Source organism: Electrona antarctica (assembly GCF_951216825.1).
Source record: "Electrona antarctica genome assembly, chromosome: 6".
Lineage (NCBI taxonomy): Eukaryota > Metazoa > Chordata > Actinopteri > Myctophiformes > Myctophidae > Electrona > Electrona antarctica.
In genome coordinates, this window is record NC_136811.1 from 31,328,243 (window position 1) to 31,349,324 (window position 21,082).

At 43.4% G+C, this 21,082-nt stretch overlaps 1 protein-coding gene across 1 annotated transcript in view; it reads left to right on the forward strand.

Annotated features, from left to right (window-relative positions):
• LOC306925040 (neural-cadherin) overlaps positions 1–20,580 on the forward strand; it is a gene marked incomplete at its 5' end in the record, with an annotated part of 185,678 nt that extends 165,098 nt beyond the window's left edge. The window contains 14 exons of the mRNA XM_079503721.1: positions 1,377–1,561; positions 2,924–3,159; positions 4,295–4,572; positions 5,099–5,313; positions 8,206–8,333; positions 8,495–8,622; positions 9,226–9,337; positions 11,241–11,421; positions 12,137–12,303; positions 12,508–12,772; positions 14,801–14,981; positions 15,255–15,508; positions 15,966–16,123; positions 17,225–20,580. Of these exons, the coding sequence (XP_079359847.1) occupies positions 1,377–1,561; positions 2,924–3,159; positions 4,295–4,572; positions 5,099–5,313; positions 8,206–8,333; positions 8,495–8,622; positions 9,226–9,337; positions 11,241–11,421; positions 12,137–12,303; positions 12,508–12,772; positions 14,801–14,981; positions 15,255–15,508; positions 15,966–16,123; positions 17,225–17,929 (3,193 nt within the window). The 3' untranslated portion in view covers positions 17,930–20,580. The remainder of the gene's footprint in view (positions 1–1,376; positions 1,562–2,923; positions 3,160–4,294; positions 4,573–5,098; positions 5,314–8,205; positions 8,334–8,494; positions 8,623–9,225; positions 9,338–11,240; positions 11,422–12,136; positions 12,304–12,507; positions 12,773–14,800; positions 14,982–15,254; positions 15,509–15,965; positions 16,124–17,224) is intronic.
• Positions 20,581–21,082: the final 502 nt, after the last annotated feature.

Sequence of the window (21,082 nt, forward strand, 5' to 3'; positions counted from 1 at the left end):
GCGACTTTGAGTACCTTGAAAAGTGCTATATAAATGTTATATATTATTAATAATAATAATGTGGCATAGGAGTTGGAGAGTTGGAGTTGGAGTTGGAGGAGGGGAGGAGGAGGGGGGAGGGAGAGGCGGGCTCATAGGATAGGTTGGTGAACCAATAGGGAGCCGGCGTCCGTTTCCAGCGCTTCCAGAGTACTTTCAGGCTGATGTCAGTAATACTCTCCCTGACATTGACCTTTGACACTGGAAAAAGAGCCGGCAAGAAGAAAGATGCGATGGAAGGATGACGTGGTGATCATTCCAGAGGAGTGATTCTCACTCTCTTGGCATGCTCTGAACTATAACCCAGACTGATGGACACATACAGTACATACAAGGGTGATGGATTGGTCCAGGATTTGGAATGGACAGAGGTGAGAAAACAAAGCTAGGCTTTGCCACACGATTAGGGGCAAAGTGTCTGTCTTGGCTGATAGTATTGAGTGAAAATGACATGACATGAAAATTGAGCTCATAGGGCCAACAGGGAATCCTATGATGTCATGCCTGGCATATAAGAATGGCTTGTGGAACATGTTTATTCCAGCTAAGAGCTGACACCTGTCCACCTTTTATCCATCACGTCCTCGTGGAGTGTCCTTGAGCAAGACACTGAATCCCTAGCGTCTCACTGACCGCAAGCTGCCCTTGATAAAAGTCGATTTTGTTTTGGAGTATGTTTCGTTTTCACCACGGAAGAAACAGGAGAAGGTGTGTGTGTGTGTGTGTGTGTGTGTGTGTGTGTGTGTGTGTGTGTGTGTGTGTGCGTGTGTGCGTGTGTGCGTGCGTGCGTGCGTGCGTGCGTGCGTGCGTGCGTGCGTGCGTGCGCGCGTGCGTGCGCTTAGGGTAGCAGAGAGGTTTTATGTTGTAATGAAGTCATCAATATTGCATGTTTCCCCTGATAGCTCACCTTTTAAATATGTGGGGATATTAGGTGTTAGGATGTATTAGGTGTGTGCGTTGAGGGGCCGCACACCACTGACCATTTTCACATGGTGGGCATTTGCTGTTTGTATGTATCCTACCCTGTCAGAGTGCATTTAATATAGACGACAATCTAGAAAGGTTTTTGAATTCTGAAAAAGACTAAACATTAATGTTCTGTCACATACATGACTGGACACTGTATGCAGGTACTGTATGGGCCCAATTTAATTTAAAACTGTGTGTTATTTGTGGCTCTGAAACTTCGGCTGTAGTAGAATGAGTGGAATGAGAGGGCTGATTTGAAAGTTGAATTGCCAGGCCAAATTCTCACGATCCAGTCTTCTTTCATCACCACTTGACAATCTCTCTCTCTCTCTCTCTCTGTTTCTCTGTCTCTCTCTCTCTCTGTCTAGGTTATTCAGTCTGAACCAAAACTCTGGTGAGCTCAGTGTCAGAGAGGGGACTCCACCAGGGTCCTACAGCCTGCAGGTCCGTGTGTCAGACAGGACGTGGCCTGACGTGACCTCCACTGCAGATGTTCTGGTGGCAGAGCTGCCCGAGGAGGCCCTTCAGAATGCTGCCTCCATACGCCTGTCCAGTGAGTCCCTTTTCTACCCCCTCATTATCATTGTTTCTATTTTATCCTTTTTATTCCCCTGCGTTAATTTAAATAGAGTAAGAAGGTGTGGATGGGTCAACGTCATGACAAGAAGCGATACAGTAGCCATCAGTCATGTACAAAATGAACGAGCCTTTTCCACTGAACATGCTGGAGTCACACAGCCCTCATGAGCATACCTGACAAACTAACTGGATCAATATTTGCATAAAGATGGCAGCTGTCAAATATTGTCACTTTTTGGTCTTTCTCCGGACCTCCCCCCACCACCACCACACACGCACACGCACACACACACACACACTCCACGGCCACGCACGCAAGCACATGTGCACACGCACACACACACCACAAACATCTTTCCTTCCCACACAAACACATCACGTCTCAAGAGGTGATTCTGTCACTCAGTTGCCATGGTAACCATACTTGACATGTATGTGATGTCACGTATGCCAGAGTGCCTTGGGGCCAGGCTTTTGTATCTCTGACATGTCCCCTGGGTGACCTGGGAAAAGTGGCGCTTGGCTGTCAGCTCCCTCAGGCGCTGGGCTCACAGGAGTCTCACACAACATCTGACTGGCTTCTCACTCATCCAGCTGGGGGCTTTGAGTTGTTCCACTACTGCTTTTAATTTCCCTTCTTTTCTCCTCTCCCTTCCTCTCTTCCTTCCTGTGCTCTCTTCTCTTTTTTCTCTCCTCAGCTTTTTATTTTTGTCTCCACCAGGCCCAAGGCATGTGGAGAGAGTATGTTTAGCACTCTGTCCGTCCTTCCGTCCGTCCGGGTACGCCCGTCCGTGTGTCCGTCCGTGCAATTCCGAACCTCTGGTTAAAATGTCCCAGAATGGCCCGTTATAGCGACACCATGAGGCTGCTGGGCGAGCACTGGCACTTTGGAATGGGGGGTCAGATCAACATATGGAATGAACATTTACTGGCCATACATGGAGCGTGTCTTGAGTGTACAGGGTTTGATGAGGTCAGATCAATAGCCTATATGGAATGTCAGAACAGGTCAGCTCCATATATGGAGATCTAAGGGTGGCAGCGGGGCAGTGTCTTGAGTGTACAGGATTTGATGAGGGCCCAGGTAGGGCCCTCAAAACAAATGTATGTGTTTACATTACTCCTGCACATTTTCGTTCGTGACCTGATGGAGACCTGTGCTCAAGGAGCATTTTTTCTAGTTTCTCTTTTATTTTCTCTTAAATTCTATGTTGTCGTCTCTACCGTTTTCTATCGTTTTCTATGTTTTTAATCCTTCTCTTCTCCCATCATCACATCTGCCTGACATTCTGTCGTCGTCGTCCCCCCATCTCTCCATCCTCTCCTCCTCTTCCAGACCTTACTATGGAGGATTTCTTCAGCAGCGGAGGAGGTCAAGAGAGTCAGTTCTCACGGCTGGGTGCCGTGTTGGCTGAGGTCCTGCAAACCGATCCAGACAATGTCCAGGTGTTCTCTGTGGCAGACACTAACCGGCACGCTGAGCGGGAGCTCAGCGTGTGGTTTGCTGCTCACGGATCACCGTACTACAGATCTGAGAAGCTTCAGGGCTATGTGGCGGCCAACAGAGCCAAGGTGACAAGACTTCTTTTCGTACTCTCTTTAAGCACATTAAGGCCCGGCTTCCCTATTAGGACCATTTGATTATAGGAGATCATAGGACTATGTTTAATGTATACTTGTTTTACACTTGTTCTGTAAAGTATACATACAGTAATGACAAGCATACTGTATACCAACCATCTCACATAGATTAATGATATCAGGTACCAAGATGATTAATGATAGATTGAATAGGCATAAATTAAACATCAAACTCATGCACCCACAATTGAGGATGCACTTAAAGAAACACTTGCACATGCTTGCACATACACCATTTAACGCTCTGTCAGATATACACACACACATCCATGCATGCATGCTACTCAAGGTTAAATACAACACTTGTGCATTTAAACCAGAATGAATCACCTCAACAAGTCAGTGTACTTCATTCTCAGACCCACACAAGCACATGCATATAGTATGCACACACTCATTCCATTTACGCATACACTGCTCAAATATTGTTAAATATTTCAGATCCATTTAAGGGATGCAGCTGGTGACCTAACCCAGCTTTTATAAGAGGGCGAGAGAGGGAGGGAGAGAGGGAGGGGGACACACACACACCAGAATTAGTAGCATAGCCAGCATGAGCGTCTAACACCAAACACAGCCACACTGACATTGAAATACCAAAACCAGGGTATAGGACAGATACTTATACAGACAGACAGACAGACAGACAGACAGACAGACAGACAGACAGACAGAGGTCTATATCTGAGAGCCTTAATCAATTATTCACTTCCTTTTTTAACTGAATGTCAAGTAAATAAAATCACAATAAAAATCCAAACTTTACGTGTTGTATATGTATTTACGTCTGGGGATCATAGTAAATTTGTTGATTCAATTTGTCCCACATAGATATTTTTTTCCATCCTCCCAAAATAAACAAAAATTGGATTTTTTTTAAATGTTCTCTGTAGTTTCTGATCATCTTGTGTTACACCCAAAAACAGCGCAACTCTGCAGTCCCGATTTCATAAACTTTATAAGCTTGCAAGTGCATATATTGCTAACCCATGTTGTTTCTGCTTTCTCTCTCTTTCTATGTGTCCACGACCCCTCTCCCACCCTCGCTCACCTTAATGCCAAACAGTTGGAGGCAGCTTTGGGCGTGTCCATCTCTCAGGTGGGTGTGGATGAGTGCCCTTACACCGACTGCAGCCAATCGGGTGGCTGCAGCAGTGTTGTCTCCTTTAGCCATGCCCCTGTAGCTCTGAACCCGGGGAACACATCCCTGGTGTCTGTGTCTGCATCTTCAGAGGCCCGCTGTGGCTGTGGCGCCAGGGAAAAACCCCATCTCTCCTGCTCCTCCTACCCAGTGAACCCCTGCCTCAATGGGGGACACTGCCTAGACAGTGAGCTAGGATACAGGTAAGGATTTATTTATTTATTTGATCTTAAAAGCTGCCATCATCTATTCCATTCTATTCTAATTATATGATGTAGAGACAACAACAACATTAAAGGGGAATACCACTCATTTTCAACATTGAACTAGAGAGAGACTATAAATATACCTTAGAGTTGTTGTGTAGAAATAATAAAAAAGTCCCCCCCTTTTAGCCTAGAACTGGAGGTCTAGAACCTGGGTTCATGTGATCAGTGACATCACAAAGACGTACTCTTTGCCTTGTAAAGTACATCTTCGTGATGTCACTGATCACATGACCCCAAGTTCATGATATGTGTTTGACCGGGGGTCCCGGTCAAACACATATCATGTTGGTGGTCCTTGACACGAAAACGTTTGAGAACTACTGAATTAGAAGTAGTCCGCCTCAGGTCTTAATATAATATAATGGATTAATCAATGTCACCTGTTATAGAAGGGTCTGCCTATAGCATTTGTTTAATGAATATAATCTACAAATCTGTCTGTCTGTCTCTCTCTGTCCAGATGTAAGTGTCCTCCTATGTATGATGGTCCTGAGTGCCAGCAGACAAAGCACACCTTTGGTGGTCGGGGCTATGCCTGGTTCCCTCCCATCAGGCCTTGCTTCCAGAGCCACATCTCCCTGGAGTTCCTGGCTGAGTCAGCCAATGGGCTACTGCTATATACTGGGCCGCTTGGCCCCGCCCATTCTGGGGAACAGGAAGACTTCATTGCTCTAGGTCAGCAACTTTTTTGGCCGTGCACCTCCTAACCTAACTGACGCACGCCCGCACGCCCAGTCTCATATATACATATTATACATGTACATACATACATACATACATACATACAAATGTACCATTGCTGTCAGAGGCACAGCGCCTCTGTTGTAGAGCTTCATGATTAAATTAAGACATATATTTATTGTGCATTATTGCACATAGCCATTCTTTAATTTCAGTTTCATAGGGAGAGAGTGACACACTCACACACACACACACACACACACACACACACACACACACACACACACACACACACACACACACACACACACACACACACACACACACACACACACACACACACACACACACACCCCTAGAGTCTAGGTTAGAGTATTCTTCAGGATTTCAAACCCCTGGGCTGCCTCATGGCAAACTTTGGAGAGCCATGTAATATGTGCTGTTCATTGAACATGAATATCCTTAAGCCTCATTTATACTTGGTGATGCATGCTTACCACGCGTCACGTTCGTGACACATGGTGGGCTTGTACTAGATCTGCTATATTTACTGAGCATGACACCAGCACGCAACTAAGTATACATGACATTTACATGACCATTTTGGGCGGGAACTCTTTTTGGTGTTTTAAACATTATGTTGTAATTTAGCTATTGAAAAATAGCAGATCAACAAGCTCATAGCGCGCCACCGAGTGGCGCGCTATGAACTTGTAGGTCTGCTATTTTTGAATAATTGTTAAAATGTGCCTCAAATCTTTCCGAAAATTGTCATGATTTAGAAAACTTTTTTTTTATAATTTCGACGTCAGGCCTGAATGGGTTAACATTGGTCGCACCAAACTTTGGCAGTTCACAACTGTGTATCGGTCACAATGTTTGAAAACAACCAAACTGTGTAACAACCAAACTGTGTATCGGTCACAATGTTTGAAAACAACCAAACTGTGTATCGGTCACAATGTTTGAAAACAACCAAACTGTGTATCGGTCACTGTGTATCGGTCACAATGTTTGAAAACAACCAAACTGTGTATCGGTCACAATGTTTGAAAACAACCAAACTGTGTATCGGTCACAATGTTTGAAAACAACCAAACTGTGTATCGGTCACAATGTTTGAAAACAACCAAACTGTGTATCGGTCACAATGTTTGAAAACAACCAAACTGTGTATCGGTCACAATGTTTGAAAACAACCAAACTGTGTATCGGTCACAATGTTTGAAAACAACCAAACTGTGTATCGGTCACAATGTTTGAAAACAACCAAACTGTGTATCAGTCACAATGTTTGAAAACAACCAAACTGTGTATCGGTCACAATGTTTGAAAACAACCAAACAACACTGGGGATGAAGTTAGTTGTATTTTAACACAAATATGTAATCGCAGAAAGACAAGAGCTTTTACGATTCTGTTATAGATTTGTTATTAATTAAATACACAAATTGCCCATTGTAATGGAAATTGAATAAAAACTGGTCATTTTGTTCAGGATTACCATGGCAGCAAAATAGCCAGCATAAAGAAAGATGTTGTTTCACCATGGAATTTGTATTGGAAAGAATTAGAGAAGCCGGTCTCTCTTATGCCAATTCCCATTGGTCCTGGTCTAGACTTAAAGGATTAGACCAGACTTGGCCTTTGAAAAGGCCTTGCATAATGGGTTTGTTAGCTCCTCCTGGCATTAAGTTATGTAATTATTGAACACAATTCGTGTTCTGCGACTCCCTGGATAGGAAAATCGAAGATGGCTGCAGCATTGAACGCTTCGGAGCATTTTTCACTGAAGTGCTCAATAATGTGCCATTGAAGTTGATTGGGTCACGCACACACAAATACTCACTCCTAGGCACTTAGATGCACACTTTAATGTGCACACACTCTCACATGCACTGTACACTCACCTATTCAGACACACACACACACGCGCACACACACACACACACACACACACACACACACACACACACACACACACACACACACACACACACACACACACACACACTCGGATAGGCCCTCAATGTACAGATGATTACACACAGAATTGCATACACATATAAAGAAATACACGCACGCATAGAAGTGTGTGCATGTATAGTTACATATGCAGCTGGAAAACTTTGAGGAGAACAGACAAACTTATCTCTCTCTCTCTCACACACAGACACACACACACACACACACACACACACACACACACACACACACACTCTCTTGTGCACGCGTATGTGTGCAATTGGCTGAGTTCAGTCATAATGGGATATACCAGCTTACACAGCAATATAAGTCCGATGAGAGGCTCAGAGGGTTTTGTCTGGCCCAATAATAGAAGAACAGCTATAAGCCCAGTGTTTTAATGAAATGTATCACTGGTGTCAAATAAAAAAGTGAAAGTTAGTAAGAAGAATTGCATGTTTGATCCGGTTTGATCATTTACAGTAACACATTGAGCAGAACTTAATGTTCTCCCTCTTTTGTCAATGTTTTTCTTTTTGAAATTTATATATTTCTATTTATTTTTTCAATGAAGGTTTACTGAGCTGAGCATGCATACTCTTTTGCAGCAGCTGTGTTAATTAACATTCCTATGACTAACATACTGTGTACATTTCCACCTACAAGTTATACCCAGTATCACCACAATCTTCCAATATTGGCCAGCTCTATAACGAAGGTTGCACTCAACTTGCACTCTCTTCGCGAGTCTCAACCGAACTTCTGTAACATTCGTAACAACAATTATTGTTCTGTAACAACCTAAATGATGGCTTTACAATTTCTCAGTGTATTTTTGAACGCCCATAGAGTTCTAGAGGTAACATTCTGACTTGAGAAAATCTCTTTGTGAACTATGCTGTTTCTGGTACTCCCATCCAGAGCTTAGAAACGGTGTTCCAGCCCTCAGTATTAACCACGGATCAGGAACACTCACCCTCCAGCTGCCACCAAAGGCCATCGTCACCGACCGCCGTTGGCACCGGCTGGACATAATCAGCAATGGGAAGGTAAGGGTTGGTTGATTCAGTTTCAATGGAGTTGCAATGAATGCTATGTCAGTGACACGTGGCGATCAACTTAATCTGCTGCTATATTTTTCATTTGCCACATTGCCTGAATGTCTGGTGAAATATGTAAGATGTTGACAATGTGTTTGCGTTCTGTGCAGGCAGTTCAACTTATCCTGGACCAATGTGGGGGGGCAGTGGTCAACGAGCTGGAGGGGCTGGGACTGGATGTAGTGGAGATGGACCAGTCAGGCTGTAAGGCCTCAGGAGAGACACCTGGCCCCCACAGGTAGCAACACAACAAAAGTATAATGTTGAATGCATAGTATATAGATATTGACCAATACACTGATCTACGAGTTGTCAAGATGTTGAGACGCAAAGCGCTGTAAGCTTGCAAATCTGTTCATCTTTGACGAGTTTGGTGAATACACTGTAGGAGCTAGTTACGCAACTATTCCGTGAACTGTCAAATATCTCGGTTTTCCGCTCTGCGTTTTAGTTAATTTGCACCCAGATAAACTCCAGTGTCTCCTCGTCCATGTTTCAAATGGAGAATTCCTACATCGTGCTCGATAAGCACATGGTGGCACTTTAGCGTGTGGCAATTTATTATCCCTAGGGAAGATATGGCAGTCAGTCGGTCAATCAGTGCAAGATAATAACCCCCTCTCTGTCTTTATCATACCCCCAGACAGGAAAATAAAATGTGTATGTGATAAATACCCCCCCCATCCACACACAAACACACACACACACACACACACACACACACACACACACACACACACACACACACACACACGCACACACACGCACACGCACACATGCACACTTCTTCACCACTAATGCTGATGCATTTAATTTATAGTTCCTCTTCTCCATCTTCCAGGTATTTGAATGTGTACCAGCCCCTCCAGCTGGGAGGTGTGAAGGAGTCCTCCTCGCTCCGTCGCTATGGAAGCTACACAGGCTGCATCCGGAACTTAGTGGTGGACAGTCAGGTACGAAAAGTGTGTGTGTGTGTGTGTGTGTGTGTGTGCGTGTGTGCGTGTGTGCGTGTGTGCGCGCGTGCGTGTGTGCGTGTGCGCGCGCGTGTGTGTGCGCGCGCGTGCGCGCAGCTCGCCAGTGGCAGAGTTTAGCAGTCAGACAGATGGTTGGTTTGAGTGCCAAGGCCAAAATAGCAATTTCAAAGTCTGAAATAAGAAATAAATAAAGAGAACATCCATGCTCGTCGCAAAGAAATCGGTCTCTGCCAGTGATGAAACTGATCGGGCTGACATTGGATAAAAGCCTGCACAGTAAAATCCTCACAGTAATTCCTTAAATACCAGTGTTTTGTTTCTTCATGAGACATATTCACCCCAAAATATAGAAATAAAGTGACATCATTTTTGTTTTCACAATGAGGTAGTTTGATCACCACAAATAAAAGCATCAACCTGTATGAATGAAGGTGGTTTTCAAACAATTACATTTCAAGGACCCCCAGCTTAATGGACCTCCATTTGACACAATTTTCTATCTCTGGGACCCCAATCTACACTGTAAAGTCCTAACTCTGAGAGTGTCCAAATCAGGCTCACTCACTCAGGCGTCACTAGCCTGACGCAGACAACGCAAGTACGTTGGGGCCCAGAGGTATTTGGGGCCAACAACTGTCCACCCGTGCCGTCGGTACAATCAAATTATAAATACATACAGTACAGAGATTCAATGACAGTTGAGTTGACCAAAGTTTGTCTGGGGCAAGCGGTGGACTAGCCTGCACGGGGGCCTACTGATGTCTCGTTACGCCGCTGGACCAAATTGAACCAAAATTGTATATTCTCTGAGTTGCAGACCCGTGACCTCTCAAAGACCCCACTTGGAGAACCACTCAACCACTGAATTTTTTATGCAAAATATTCGGTTCGTTTATTTTGATGCAAAATATTCGGTTTGTTTATTTGACACATTCCCGATGTGTAAATACTGTTACTCTGTTTCCTTTGCTTGATAGTTTTGCTGTTGAAATGTGATACAAATAAAATTGCCTTGGCTGAAAGTACATTTTAGAGTTAAATGTTTTTTTTTTTTTTTTTTTACAGTTTTGTTTATTCAAGATTTCAGGGTATACAGTAAATCAAATAATATGACAGTATATGTGACACACCCATATGGAACATACCAAAGAGATAACATGTCGTGACCACTATATGCAAAATATTGTGGTAGCATAAAAGCAATTGTATAGTCCTATGCTAACAGGGAAGTGATGACAGTTACAAACCACATAACCTGAATCAAGTTTTGAAACAAAAACACAAACGTACAACAAGACAAGACAAAGACAAGACAAGACAACATGGCATGGTCATTGGTCATCCCTCCAAAACATAATGGACGTGGCAGTGCACCCACACATGGTTCCTAATAATAAATATACTGGACAACCCAGCTGCGTCGGGAATCGTATATCTAGTATGCTCAGATTCAGGATTAAACTCATTCAATCTGGAATAGCTTGGAACTGCAACTCATTTACAAGTGCGAGGAAGGGGCCCCATGTGTCTTCAAATTTGGATACCGAGCCTCTCAGGGTACATCTAATTTTTTAGAGTACATCTCTAATCCAGTGAAGATGGGTTGGGGGAGCAGAGGACTTCCATTTCATCAGAATTAGACGCCTAGCTAAGAGAGTGGTAAAGGCTACCAAATGAGCTTTGTATTTTGGTAGTAATAGAGTAGGGGGAGAAATTCCAAAAATAGCCGTCATTACATTTGGTTCTAACGGTATCCTAACACTCCTTGACATAGTGTCAAAGATCTCAGTCTGAGTTAAATGTTAACATGCGCAGGATAGTAGATATCAGGTAGAGTCCACAGCATTGCTAACCTGTCTCCATCTCGCCCACTTTCTTCCAGGTGTATGATCTGGCCTCTCCAGGGGAGAATGTGGACAGCTCCCCTGGATGTGGGCTGACAGATGGGGTGTGTGTGACAGCAGCGGGACCTTCCTGTGGGGTCCATGGTACCTGCTTGGGTGAGTGGGGCTCCTTCAGCTGTGACTGTCACCCTGGCTACACTGGACACAAGTGTGACAAAGGTGAGTGGACTGGGGGTGGGATGGCATCTGTGTGTGTGTGTGTGTGTGTGTGTGTGTGTGTGTGTGTGTGTGTGTGTGTGTGTGCGCATGTGTGCGCATGTGTGTGCATGCGCGCGAGCAAGTCCTTTTGCGACTTTAAGACAAACACAATTATACAGTTTGTGGACTTTTATAATGCATTGCTTTTTGTGTGCTTTTGCGAGTGTGCACACATCTATTTTTGTGTCAGATACAGTCAGATAGCAAATAAATTTAATTTTAAAGTGTCGACAGTGTGCGTGTACACTCCGTGTCCTGTTTGATGGACTCCTTTGTTTTACCACTCTTCCTGTCAGTTGGGGAAAATAAACATGTTAACTAAGCTTTGCTGAATAGAGGGTATGCGCATGCATAAAGTTAATGACAAATCGAGTGGTAAAGTGAATTTAATGTTGTTTAAAGACATTTAATGCAATCAGACTTTTCTGTTTGTATGTATGGACTGTCAAGTCCAGAAAGTAGCTTTTTGCGTTCCCGCATAACTTCCGGGTATGATAATGATGTCACGCGCATACCCTCTATTGTTTGTCTTGCCATCCTTTGGTCATCTCCAGTCGTGTTACCTACTACTGCCCTCACCCGAGGCAGCACGGTGACCGTGTGACATTTACAGATTATAATATAGATTTATTTATTTTGTGGTTAAGTGATTAAACTATCCCTGTTTCCCTCACAGCTGTTCCAGAATGGTCCTTTGACATGGACAGTATGCTACGCTTCCAGCTCAGAGGAGGAAGCAATCCTCGACGCACACACGCACAGCTCCTGCTCCGCACCCGAGGCTCCTCTGGTACCCTGCTCTCCATGACATCCCGGGAAGCCAATGAGTACATCGTCCTGGAGGTCTGTCACAGTCATAATAATAATAATAAAGTTTACCTGAAATGTAAATGTAGTGCTTAACACAATCAGCGCCGGGATTCCTTCAAAATAGAAGCTCTGGGGTGCCGGGAAGACATGGCCGCTTTTACTCTGTAGTGTTTTAAAGTGGTCTCAAGCTGAATAGTATTGTGACCCACTGTTCTATCCTCCTTCCCTGCCCCTCAGATCATGGAGGGACATCTGACGGTGCGTGCCAACCTGGGTGATGGCACTCATACCCTGCACCTACCTAGCCAGAGGCTTGACAATGGCCAGTGGGTGCAGGTCAGCCTTTATCGTCACGACAACCTATTCATGTTGCGTCTAGAACGAGGCGGCGGCTCGCGAGAGGTCAAAGCCTGGCTGGGGAACAGGAGGGAGATCGTGGTGCACCCCACTAGTGTGATGGTCGGCAATGGACCCGATACTGTGGCCAATGCTGACTTCCAGGGTAAGATCAGAATCTGTCTGCTGTGTATCTGGTTAGATATTGCATATTGTTTGATTAGATTGGTTTGTACACCTTATTAACCCATTAAGAACTGAGGCAGATTCTACAAATGTCTTCTAAAAACATACTGTATTACTATGTTGCTGGTGCTCAAACTTTCCCATATCAACGACCCCCAAAATGATGATGTAATTGGCCGTCAACCGCCTATCTCAAAATATTTTGTTCCAGGGACCCCCAGAAGCAAAGATTAAAAAGGATTGCTTTAAAAATATATATATAACTATTCAAAATGTTCAGAATTTTCTAAAATCGAAGATCTATAAGCTCATAGTGCAGCACAAAGTGACGAGGTGAAGTTTGAAATAATGGTTTAAGTGGTTCAAATCTAAAATGACACAGATGCTTTCCCGGTTTTAATAGGTTAACCCTGCGGGGGAGATTCACCCAGCTGATGGCTGGTCAGACTGTTATATTATGATGAGTTATATTATGATGAGTTATATTATGAGGACCTGCTGGGGGTTAAGCTTCTTGCTGAAGGACAACACATAGAGTGCCTTCAGAACATTCTTATTACCAGACGGCCTCTTTACCCACTAAGCGACGGCCACCCTGATATTTAGTATATTGGTCTTATTTAATGGTTGTTTGGATTCAAGCCATACCTGCCAACCTCAGACCATCATATAAAACGATAAACCAATAAAAGACATCTTTAATAATAACCACTAATTACTTTTATAGTAAGTTTATAATTGCATTCAATTACAATTTATTAATTAACATTATGACTGCATATCAGTGGGGTGTGTGAGGGGGGTATATGGCTCTTCATGTGACCACCGCACTCTGACTGTAGGTGTGCGACCCGAAAACATATCAAAATAACAGTAGTGGGTCGCACACACCAAGACTTCAGTTCAAATTGTTTATTTCATATTTGAACAGGGACAAACGTTTCGGCTATCCAGCCTTCATCAGTGTGCTGATGAAGGCTGGATAGGGGGGTATATGGGCCATTGACACATGGGTGGACCACACACAAAGGATGAAATCCCACAAAAGCAGGAGAAAAGCAGGAGAAATGGGGGCGCAGGAGTCATGCAGGAGAAATGGTCAAATGCAGGAGTGTTTGCAGCTATCCTCCAGGGAGAAATCTAGGTTTTCATGTTCTGGGTCTTCGTGTCAGTTTGATCTGGTTTAAAGGACGTCTTTATGTTTATAAACTTGATTGTCACATCTTTTGTCTCCTTCTGTCTCTTCTCTTTTCTTTGTTGCCTCTTGTCCATTGTTCACTCTTTCAAATTCTCTTCTTTTCCTGCCTCTGACTTTCCTCTGTATCTCTCCTTCACCTCTGTCTGTATTTCGGTTTTTCTCAATATTGTCCTTTCTCTGACTAAGTCTGCCCCCTAGCAGCCAACTCGGGTACTAATTCATCTGAAGAGAGCATGCAGGGAAAGTTTGTCGGAAAATAAAATTGTTTCAAATGGCTTACAGAATCCAAAATAGTCACTTGAAATATCTAATATATATATGGTAAAACTTACGGGAAATGATTTAAAAGGAGAGCCTATAGTCATCAGTATTTAAGTAAAAATCTATCTCTAAAATTGATGTTGAAATCAAATGCAATAGTAGGCCTTCTGAACCCTAGCTTATATTATTTATAAGCTAGGGTATTATATTATAAACTTCATTATGACAATGAAGTTTAGCTTTTGTATTTATTGGGTGTTATCTTTGATCATTTTTAACTGACCTTTTTCACAGCAGCCATTTTGACATGAAATAGTAAACACAGTTGTTACCAATGACACTAAATAAGGTGCATGCTGTCTCACTGGAAAGGCTCTGCCACACTAAATGCAACAGAACCTTAATTAGTAACATTGATAAAACCTGTGTTTTTTTTTACCCTACTATTTAATTTCATTGTGCCATGAAAAGGTTCTATTGTGTATTAGTTTTAAACTTGCATTTGTGGTGTTGTCCTAAACTAAGTTTGACTCATGTCCTCCTCCACAGGCTGCCTGCGAGACGTGCGTCTCAACGGCCACACCCTGCCTCTGGATGGCCAGAGTACAGAGTTTGCCACCGTGTTGGAGAGGCAGGGTGTGGTCCCTGGGTGCTCCTCAGATGCCTGCAGCTTCAAGCCCTGCCACAGCCCACTCTTCTGTGTTGATCTGTGGAGGAAACACCAGTGCAGGTGGGGAGACTGCAAAGATACATGCCTGAACATGGAACATATCTACATTAAATGTATGTTCTTTAAAAAAAAACACCCTAACCTCTATTTCAGCATTAAGCACATTATAAAGGATTGTCCACACCAAGCAGCAGGCTATAAATGTAAATATATCGCTTTACCACACAAGTGGTAAACACCACAACTGTAATGATGACAGTGGTGAGTGAACGACATAGTTATACTGCTTGTTGTGGATGACCATTAAGTCCTAAAGTACGTGTTCTCCGGTAGGTGCCCTGGGAGCCAGGTGACGGTGACAGACGATGTGACGGGCCTGCAGCACTGTGTTCCCTCGCCGTGTAAACCCACGTCCTGCCGGAACCAGGGCGCGTGCCAGGCTCTGTCCCCCGATAGCTTCCGCTGCCGTTGCCAGGAAGGGTTCAGAGGTCAACGCTGTGAGCTGGGACAAGTCAAAGGCCACCGCCTAGCAGCTCTCAGCCCGAGCTCAATCCTGGCCATCAGCATGTGTCTGCTGGTCTTCTTCAGTAAGTGGAGGAAGTGGAAGAAGGGGTCACTGTCTGCACTGAAATCCTCAGTATTACGTCATTTAACTCTTGATAGTGTAACCAAATGGGCCTTATTTATACATTCTGACGTGAGGAGATCAGAGGAGGACAGGTTTCAATAAAAAATAAATACAATTGTTTGGGAGAAGTCCATCTCTTCTCGTGGAGCACTGACGTAAGGAATAAAGAACAAGGACTTCTTTACACTGAGTTTTGAGCTTTGAAAACAGCACTATGTTGTTTACGTTGTCTTACATCCTCTTCAGTGAGAGATTCAATAGGTACAAACTTGGAAATATCCTCCTTTGGTTTTGAACCACAGCCCATCTGTTAACATAGCATTGGTTTATCTCCTGCACCACGCAGGCATCATCCTTTTGCACTTTATACCGACCTTTACCCACAATAATTGTGTGTTTGCATGTGTGTGTTGCAGCTGTATTGGTAGCAGTGACAGTGTGGAACCAGAAAGGCAGTCGTAATAGGTTTAGGAAGAGGGGTGTTTACCACATCCCTGCTGAGCACGAGAGCTGGGAGGATATCAGAGAAAATATCCTCAACTACAATGAGGAGGGTGGCGGTGAGCAGGACCAGGTACACACACACACACACACACACACACACACACACACACACACACACACACACACACACACACACACACACACACACACAGAGAGTGGTGGAAGAAGTACAACATGTAAGTAAATGTCCTGCATACAAACTCTGACGTCAAAATACAAAAAGTATTTTGACAAGCTAAAGCGAGCGAGTCGCTGTGCCGAGCTTTGCGAAGTCCGCTTTGAGCCGACTTTGAGCGCCGTCCAAGTTATGTCCCGATAGGCACAGAATCGTAAATCATATATTCCCTGAAAGTCATATACTTCCAGTCCAGTTTAATGTAAAATCTGATCTTTAGTTTTCAAAATTATATAAGCAACACATTATACAATAAAAATCACACCTGTGTGAAGTGAGGGGCGCTCTTATCATCTTACAACTTGAGGAGCCAATAAGAGACCACTATTTTTACCCTGACATACATACTCAACCGACTCGATCGCATTGCACCGATCACAGTACCTTTTACTCCCAAGATATCATCAATAGCCAATAAGGGCATATTATGGTATCATTTCTTCCCTGACAATACGTTTTACGTGTAAGCCTCTATTAATCTAACTCTAATATAATCGTATAGTCTAACTCATGTTGCTATGATTAGATGATGTAATGATGATGTAAAACAAACAGTGTCAAAACAAACATTCAATTCTCTTTATTGTTAATGGCATTTGTGTTAGGGACAAGATGACGTAAATCATTGGGTGATGTTGCACTGGCCCAAAAATGGTTGAGAAACACTAGACGGATTGAATCTGTTTCCTCAAGACACATTTTTAAATCATTAAGTGTAAACAGCCTAATGCATACATGAATCACATATACACATACAAATTCACATAAACTTTTGTAAAATTGCATTGATGTCAACCCAGGCAGCAATGTTAACTCAAGCCTACAATGGCAATCTTCAAGTTGTCCCCAGAATGAACATTTAGAACAGTACACACTAGGTGGTGCTGTTATTCCTAGAGTCTATCATCCACACAAACTTTTATACTAACCATTTTCCATTTTGTATGACAAGAAGAGGCTTAAATGTGACTGTATGTGAATCTCCCTCTTGTTCAGAATGCGTATGACATCACAGAGCTGAAGCGTCCCCTGTGCTCCAGCCTGTCCCAGTCATCCTCCTGCACCACAGCTCCGCTCATCAAGTCCTCCCAGGGCTCCCAGGAGGAGGTGCACCCGGCCGGCTCATCGTGCAGCAGTTCAGGCGCGCCGTACCTCAGCATCCCCCACCACCACCACCATCAACACCACCACCATCACCACCACCACACTGCAAACGGCAGCTGCACTAGTGACGCTGCCTATGCTTACGACGCCAACGGAACCAGCTACACTAACCACGGTGCACACACAAGTGGGGACGTCAAGGTGAATGACACCGGCTGCGTGGACGTCCCACCGGCGGGATCGCAGTCCCACGTTGACTTCAAGAACTACGTGGCACGCATCATCTGGGAGGCAGACACCGATAGCGACATGTTTCCGCAGGATGCCTACCACGTCTGGTCCGTGGAAGGTTCCGGGTCGTCGGTGGGCAGCCTCAGCTCACTCGGGTCGGTCTCATCCTGCCGAAACGCTACGGGGCCGGAGCAAGTTGAGGACAATGAGGGGGGTTTCGGCTATGACAGGCTGTCTAGCTGGGGCCCCAAATTCCAGACACTGAGTGAGATGTATGACCGGCCCCAGTTGGCCCTCACATACAGGGACGCTGTTAGCTACATGCAAAGGAGCCATAGCCAGGACCCCCTCCCCCATCCGCATTAGGGCCCATTGTAAACCCGCTATGGAAATCTACGTACAGCCAACCCTACAATGTCTCTGTCCACTAAGCAGCCCTGTAAATGGGTAGCATATTAGCACTACCAGCGTATATGGGCCCATCCCATCGTGTATGGTGTCACGGGATTGTCAACCACCAAATGGAATATGTATGCATGTTGTACCTTTGTCTGCTGATGATGTGATCAGACACAGACAGACAGACAGACAGACAGACAGACAGACAGACAGACAGACAGACAGACAGACCGCGAGTAAGCGAAGGAAGTTCAGTATTTGTCTTATGCAAGGACTGGACCAGTGGAAGTAGAAGAGAAGAGACGAAGAATAACTAGGAGAAATTATGATGAAGCCTCTTAGGCACATGAACCCTATAGCGTCCCTATTCTGGGGTGAACAATCGGCAAAAATAGCAGATATGCAAACTCACAACCCGTTGCAAAGCGATTGGTTGTGAGCTTGTAGATCTTTGATATTTGGTGTAGAGGGGGAAAAGGAGGGGGCCTACTTAGACCCCTGTGGGACTCCGGTCAACTGAGTATCAGTATACTAAGTAAAGTGGTTAAAGTGGTCTACAGTATACAGTATGTTATGGGTCATTGATATGGGAGGAAAAAGCACACACAGACGGTGGGTTCCAGTATAGTAGCGGATTTGTCAAGAGGGTTCACAAATATGTCATACTGATCTGAATTTATTTATTGGCTTTTATTCCTCTCTTTAAAAGCTGTTCCATGTACTGTATTTATTTCGTTTTTTACATTCCTTTTGAGCCAGCTTTTACACAGTGGAAATTGTTCCTCAATGTGACAATGTGAGTTTGAACATACCTGGTCAAAGTAGGTATACAGACTCTGGTTTTATATATCTTTAGTTAGTAATGTGCTTGAAGATACACTGTTTGTAACACCTGTCTTTTATTTTATTTACTAAGACAACAGAGAATTAATTAGCCAATTTGAAAATGTTCTCTACCATAGACTGTATAGTAGGCTGCTCGAAAAACCACTTGTTCAAATTGGTGCCACAAAAAGTTCAAATTCAGATCTTCTGTCATTGTGTAAATGCACAGATCTACAAACCAAAACTCATGAAATGACTCTTGAGGGTCTGGTCACACCAAACTTTAATTCTGCCTATTAGGGCCCATTCTGCCAATGCTTATCAATGGGAACCGATTTCTTTTTACAGAAATCCGAAAACAAACTCATTTAAAAGCATTGGCAGAATCCACCCGCAAAGATACATTTCCCTTAGTCTTTTTTTCTCAGTTCCTCATCATTGTCAGTTTCTCTATTCCTATTAACTTCAAGGTTGTAGGGTTGTTGCTTGGAAGGAACAGATCTACACACACAGTAAGTAATTTTCTTTAGCTCCGTGTTGCACTAGCGAGTGATTCTATGTCATCATAAAAGGGACCGTGGGATCAATTTGCCAAATAAAAGTACAAAAACCTTAAAATGCTGAGAACAAAAAGCCTCTCAACTTGCCTGGTAAAAAATGAAATATACACTGACAATAGGGTTTTAGATGAAAGATTATTTTTGTACTCTTATGGGAACAAGCGTCCAGTTCTTTGTGCACTGTATTTTGGGGTGGGTGGCCTCTTATGAATATTTCTTGAATTGTTTGGGGTTAGCTGTCATGTTCCCAACTATCTCTGTGTATGTGTGCGTACATATCTCTAGAGGTGAGAGGAAGGCCAAATGGCAGTCGTTATTCATTTGGATGTACCGCTCCTGCCTATAGAGATATGACAAAAGCATTTGGCGAGTGGCTGGTGGTAATTTCCTTCCCTACCTCGAAGCAACATCCCCATATTTTTGTCTTGGCAACTTCTAATGAATGTATTGTTTTATAGATGGTTTATGTACTGTATGGTTTTTATGGAGGAAATATTTCCTGTCATGGTCTGATCATGGAGTCATTATGAACAGGCGAAAAGTACAATCATAATTGATGATGATTCTATATTATTGCTTGGATATTTTCGATGAAGGCTTTCAAAATAGTGAAAACAGAGACCTTGCGGTAAATTCTTCCAATGTTTAGTTTGGTTGATGTGAAGAAAGACACTGGTGAAAGTTCAATCAAATATATGAAGCGCTTTTAACAAACAGGTGTTTCAAAGAAACATACAAAACAAAGACAACAAGCAAGGACAAACATGCCACAAAGACATTATTAGCCCCATGGTGTTAAAACGTCCTTGCTACATGAAGTATGGTGATGCACGGAGGAACCAAGTGTCACTGATTTTGTCCCTGGACCCAAAAGTGTACCTTCAGGCAATTGTACTGGAAGCTATGCATCCAAAATATGTTACACGGGTGTCTTTTATCAACTGATTTTAAGCTCCAAATATGGTGTATGTTTTAACAAACTGAGTTGACAACTGTCAGTATAAACTAACTGTTAAGACAATGTTTTATGACCATGTGTGTGAATGTGTTGATTTGTGTGGAAGTCACAGACTTACAGTCCGCACCAGTGTCTAAACTTGTTGTATTTAGGACTGAACATTGTTTATGTTATGTAAAATATGATGTACTGTACATATGTACGTTTTATAGCAACCTAACATGGAATATTCCTTTTGTATATGACTTTTAATAAAACAGCTATTCCCCATGGAATTACACTTTCATATTTGTATTCTTCTCCAGTGGTGGAAAGTAATTGAGTACTCAAGTACTGTACATAACTAAAATGTTGAGGTATTCTTTAATATACTGAAGTATTTCCAATGTCCTGTACTTTTACTTCTACTTAGAGGCAAATATTGTACACTGCAATTATTTGACAACTTATAGTGTAGATTTAGATGATTACAAATATAGTATGACATTTTTCAAGGTAATCGTCGAAAATCATGAAAAATTACATCTTTTTTTGTATGTCATGGTTTTTTATCCTTTTTTATCATTGAAAACCATGAAAACTGACATACTATAGGTGTGTGTGTGTGTGTGTGTGTGTGTGTGTGTGTGTGTGTGTGTGTGTGTGTGTGTGTGTGTGTGTGTGTGTGTGTGTGTGCGTGTGTGTGCGCGTGCGTGCGTGCGTGCGTGCGTGCGTGCGTGCGTGCGTGCGTGCGTGCGTGCGAGAGAGAGCTAGACAGTGCACGTGTGTCTGGACAAT